Source organism: Mesoplodon mirus (genome assembly GCF_964341445.2).
Source record: "Mesoplodon mirus genome assembly, chromosome: 11".
NCBI lineage: Eukaryota > Metazoa > Chordata > Mammalia > Artiodactyla > Ziphiidae > Mesoplodon > Mesoplodon mirus.
In genome coordinates, this window is record NC_138987.1 from 44418971 (window position 1) to 44424872 (window position 5902).

A 5902-nucleotide genomic window follows, 5' to 3' on the forward strand; every position below is an offset into this window, starting at 1 on the left:
GGCAGGCAGCTGTATCTCAGGGATACTCAGGTGGAGACAGTCCACCTTCAAGGCATCCTCACTCCCGCACCTGCTGACTCACGCAGACCTTGGGCTGGACCACAGCTGGGACTGCAGTCTGAAGCCTCCACATTCTCCCCAACACCTGTCTTTCTCTGGATTTTTGGTATCAGCCATCTTCCTGGTGGGAGATAGTACATATCCCCTTGTGTCCAGCCTCAGAGTCACAGAGTCCCAGGCCGGCAGCTTTTCCAGGGAAGGGAGCACGGACCCCTTGTTGACATCACGCAGTGAGTCCAGCATCACGGCGGGGGACACGTGGGTAGCACAGACAGTGTGCTCACTGGCACACAGCTCAATGTCCAACTTCAATGAAATGATGTACATTGAATGAAAACATTCCCTTCATTCTCATCTCATTTATATGAGCACGTTCTCAGTGCTTTAGATTAAATTTTTAAAATTAAAAGTAAGAATAAAACTGAATGCTGGGGCGCTGTCATGGCGGGCTTGCTGAAGAAGACCACTGGCCTTGTGGGATTGGCTCTATGTGAGAGTCCACACGAGAGGCTGAAAATATTGTATACAAAGATTCTTGATGTTCTTGGACAAATCCCTAAAAATGCAGCATATAGAAAGTATACAGAACAGATTACAAATGAGAAGCTGAGTATGGTTAAAGCGGAACCAAATGTTAAAAAATTAGAAGAGCAACTTCAGGGAGGCCAAATAGAAGAGGTGATTCTTCAGGCTGAAAATGAACTAAGTCTGGCAAGAAAAATGGTGCAATGGAAACCATGGGAGCCTTTAGTGGAAGAGCCTCTTGCCAACCAATGGAAATGGCCAATATAAACATCATTAAATGACTTGTGTGTTTATGGGAAACTGATGTAATTAAATATTCTGTTGTATTAAAAATATTTCCATATTATTGACATCTTATAATCAAGAAAACTGATACAGAACATATATAGGAGACTTGATAAAATCGTTGATTATATAATAGGGACTTGTGAATCGGTTTTTGATTTGTAGAGCATTCATTCAAATTATTTCAAAAATATTTTTTAAAACAAATGTTGTGGGAAGATTTGAAAGTTAACTGGAAAAATTCCTATAGATCTCCAATGCAGGGGCTATATTCAAAAGGTGAAGTATTTTTAGTAGTATCTTCAACACATCATTTAATTTTTTTTATTCTGAAAAAACATAAAAGGTACTTAATTATTATTATTGTTTAAACAAATTTATAGGTCACTGTTTGAAATGAAGTAGTAAGAAAAAAACCTATCAAATTAGAATTCATTGTACACTTGAGAAAATTGATTTGGTATTTGAAAGAAAAATTTTTATTTATAGTGTAGTTGGAAAAACTTTTCCTTTTGTCTCATTTTTAAGGAAGTTAGCTTTCTGGCCCTTTGCCTTTAGTTTTCTTGATCAACCGAAGTACAGTGGGATAGAGATAGAATTTCTGTAAAAGAAGAGACACTAAGAGTTCTTAAAGTTTATCTGACTTACAGATAGGCTTATATTCAAAACATCTTAGTTGTATGGTTATAACTTCAAAGTGGAATCATTAAATAGTTTTCACTAATTTCCAATATGAGTGCAGCTGGGTATCAAACAAGATAAATGCTGTTCAAAGAAAGAAGCAGTTTGGTAAGTTTAAGGTTAAACAAAAATAAAATTACTTTTCGTAAAAAAAAAAAAAAAAATTGAATGCCGCTTCATTCCAGCAATTAGACCATCTAAGGGGGTGTGATTTAAATGTGGGGATGAGAAGCATTTTAAAAACCTTTTTATGTTTGCTAAGCATTTGTCAAAATGTATACTACGTTCATGTGCTGTTAATCTAGTGTTGTGAAAATAATTGTAATAATAACTCAACCTAGAAGACATTTTAGCATTTAAAGCCCAGCGGCACCTGGATTTTAAAAAATATCAATTTATATACAGATTTATCCATGTTATAATAGGAAATTATGATAGGATGATCAAAAACCCTGAAAGCATAAAATATGTTAACGTTACAATTTAATGGAGGACTGGAATGTGTGTATGAAAGGAAGGTAAAAATTAAGTGCTTCCGTTTCAACTTAAACCCAGCACTTTCTGAAGTCTTTAAAAAATAGATGCCTGGTATCCATTGCTGTATACTTAGATTCTGTTGCAAAAATGTGAAGTAATAACGTAATAGTTTTAACATCTGAAATACCATGAAAATCACATTTGTGCAACTATTTACAATTTCATCAAATGAGCACCACGTATACAACAGCAGGTCACACAGAACCTGTTTGCTCTCTGAAACCCTCCAGACCCACTCACCAGCCCCAGACTCTACTCTTATCCTGCAGGTAACCACACTCTTGAATTACTTCTTAAAATTGAGTCATTTATCCCCTAAATATCAGCCCTGAACATTGTCACACAGGGCATACGATTATGCAATACAGGTTGTTTTGTGTTAAGCTTCTTTTTCTCAAAACTACATTTGCGGTACGCTCCGGTGTGTGTGCCATGAATAGATGTGGATTAAGGCACCACGTACCACATTCAATTATTTTAGTCTCCAATGTTTGTGGTTTTTGTATTTGTGGCCAAGAAATTTTTCTCCAAATCATGAAGCTTTTCTTCCCTATTATGTTCTAGGAGATTGATTCTTTTGTTTATCAATCCACCTGGATTCAATTTTATGTACGGTGTGATCAAGGGTTCAAGTTCGATTGTTTGTTTTGCCTCACACTCAATTGTTCCAACATCATTTGATTTTATTTTTGTTTTTTTATTTTATTTTTTTATTGAAGTAGAGTTGATTTACAATGTTGTGTTAATTTCTACTGTACAACAAAGTAATTCAGTTATACATATATATTCTTTTTTAAAATATTCTTTTCCATTATAATTTATCACTGGATATTGAATACAGTTCCCCGTGCTATAGAGTAGGACCTTGTTGTTTATCCATCACGTATATAATACTTTGCATCTACTAATCCCAGCCTCCCACTCCATCCCTCTCCCAACCCCCTCCCCCTTGGCAACCACAAGTCTGTTCTCTGTCTGTGAGTCTGTTTCTGTTTCATAGGTAAGTTCATTTGTGTTGTATTTTAGGTTCCATATATGAGTGATATCATATGGTATTTGTCTTTCTCTTTCTGATTGACTTCATTTAGTGTGATCATCTCTAGTTGCATTTGTTGAAGGCATCCTCTCCCCGCTGCTTCCTGGGAGTCTGTCATGAATCAATTTCCACGTAGGCAAGGTCTACTTTTGGGTTCCATCCAACTTCTATCTGACTATTCTTGCACCAATACCACGCTCTTAATCACTGGAGCTTGTATTCAATAACAAGTCTTGATAGCCAATGGAGAAGTCTGGCCACTTTGCTCTTTTTCAAGATCGTCTTATTTATTATGGACTCTGAATTTTTGTATACATTTTAGAATAATCTTTCAGCTTCTACAAAACTAAACCTGTTTTCTGTATGATGCCCTTGTTCTTTTTTTTTTTTTTAAACAAAATGTCACAAGGAAGGCTAAAGAGGGTCCTGAGAGATGTGAGTGAACAGTAGGGATGACTAATTATTTGCTATCTTTTCTCATTATTATCAGGTAGGGATACATTTCTAAAACTGGCTAATTATTATTTTTTTTTTTGGATTTTTTTTCTTTTTATTAGTTTCTGCTTTATAACAAAGTGAATCAGTCATACATATACATCTGTTCCCACATCCCTTCCCTCATGCATCTCCCTCCCTCCCACCCTCCCCATCCCACCCCTCCAGGCGGTCACAAAGCACCGAGCTGATCTCCCTTTGCTCTGCGGCTGCTTCCCACTATCTATTTACCTTACGTTTGGTAGTGTATATATGTCCATGCCTCTCTTTCGCTTTGTCACAGCTTACCCTTCCCCCTCCCCATATCCACAAGTCCATTCTCAAGTAGGTCTGTGTCTTTATTCCCGTTTTACCCCTAGGTCCTTCATGACGTTTTTTTTTTTTTTTTTAATTCCGTATATATGTGTTAGCATACGGTATTTGTCTTTCTCTTTCTGACTTACTTCACTCTGTATGACAGACTCTAGGTCTATCCACCTCATTACAAATAGCTCAGTTTCGTTTCTTTTTATGGCTGAGTAATATTCCATTGTATATATGTGCCACATCTTCTTTATCCATTCATCCGATGATGGACACTTAGGTTGTTTCCAGCTCCGGGCTATTGTGAATAGAGCTGCAATGAACATTTTGGTACATGTCTCTTTTTGAATTATGGTTTTCTCAGGGTATATGCCTAGTAGTGGGATTGCTGGGTCATATGGTAGTTCTATTTTTAGTTTTTTAAGGAACCTCCATACTGTTCTCCATAGCGGCTGTACCAATTCACATTCCCACCAGCAGTGCAAGAGTGTTCCCTTTTCTCCACACCCTCTCCAGCATTTATTGTTTCTAGATTTCTTGATGATGGCCATTCTGACTGGTGTGAGATGATATCTCATTGTAGTTTTGATTTGCATTTCTCTAATGATTAATGATGTTGAGCATTCTTTCATGTGTTTGTTGGCAGTCTGTATATCTTCTTTGGAGAAATGCCTATTTAAGTCTTCTGCCCATTTTTGGATTGGGTTGTTTGTTTTTTTGCTATTGAGCTGCATGAGCTGTTTATAAATTTTGGAGATTAATCCTTTGTCAGTTGCTTCATTTGCAAATATTTTCTCCCATTCTGAGGGTTGTCTTTTGGTCTTGTTTATGGTTTCCTTTGCTGTGCAAAAGCTTTGAAGTTTCATTAGGTCCCATGTGTTTATCTTTGTTTTTATTTCCATTTCTCTAGGAGGTGGGTCCAAAAGGATCTTGCTGTGATTTATGTCATAGAGTGTTCTACCTATGTTTTCCTCTAAGAGTTTGATAGTTTCTGGCCTTACATTTAGGTCTTTAATCCATTTTGAGCTTATTTTTGTGTATGGTGTTAGGGAATGATCTAATCTCAAACTTTTACATGTCCCTGTCCAGTTTTCCCAGCACCACTTATTGAAGAGGCTGCCCTTTCTCCACTGTACATTCCTGCCTCCTTTATCAAAGATAAGTTGGCCATATGTGCGTGGGTTTATCTCTGGGCTTTCTATCCTGATCCACTGATCTATCTTTCTGTTTTTATGCCAGTACCACGCTGTCTTGATTACTGTAGCTTTGTAGTATAGTCTGAAGTCAGGGAGCCTGATTCCTCCAGCTCCGTTTTTCGTTCTCAAGATTGCTTTGGCTATTCGGGGTCTTTTGTTTTTCCAAACAAATTTTGAAATTTTTTGTTCTAGTTCTGTGAAAAATGCCAGTGGTAGTTTGATAGGGATTGCATTGAATCTGTAGATTGCTTTGGGTAGTAGAGTCATTTTCACAATATTGATTCTTCCAATCCAGGAGCATGGTATATCTCTCCATCTATTTGTATCATCTTTAATTTCTTTCATCCGTGTCTTATAATTTTCTGCAAACAGGTCTTTTGTCTCCTTAGGTAGGTTTATTCCTAGATATTTTATTCTTTTTGTTGCAATGGTAAATGGGAGTGTTTTCTTGATTTCATTTTCAGATTTTTCATCATTAGTGTACAGGAATGCCAGAGATTTCTGTACATTAATTTTGTATCCTGCTACTTTACCAAATTCATTGATTAGCTCTAGTAGTTTTTTGGTAGCATCTTTAGGATTCTCTATGTATAGTATCATGTCATCTGCAAACAGTGACAGCTTTACTTCTTCTTTTCCAATTTGGATTCCTTTTATTTCCTTTTCTTCTCTGATTGCTGTGGCTAAAACTTCCAAAACTATGTTGAATAAGAGTGGTGAGAGTGGGCAGCCTTGTCTTGTTCCTGATCTTAGTGGAAATGGTTTCAGTTTTTCACCATTGAGG

At 36.8% G+C, this 5902-nt stretch overlaps 1 protein-coding gene across 1 annotated transcript; it reads left to right on the top strand.

Annotated features, from left to right (window-relative positions):
* The first annotated feature begins 498 nt into the window (after window positions 1-498).
* Window positions 499-920, top strand: LOC309812230 (NADH dehydrogenase [ubiquinone] 1 alpha subcomplex subunit 5-like). The gene has a single exon (XM_082635857.1). The coding sequence runs from the start codon at window positions 502-504 to the stop codon at window positions 850-852; it is 351 nt and encodes a 116-aa protein (XP_082491983.1). The 5' UTR covers window positions 499-501; the 3' UTR covers window positions 853-920.
* Window positions 921-5902: the final 4982 nt, after the last annotated feature.

Excerpts from the sequence above, each read along its gene's own strand:
- LOC309812230 (XM_082635857.1), top strand. The coding sequence starts at position 502 with ATGGCGGGCTTGCTGAAGAAGACCACTGGCCTTGTGGGATTGGCTCTA.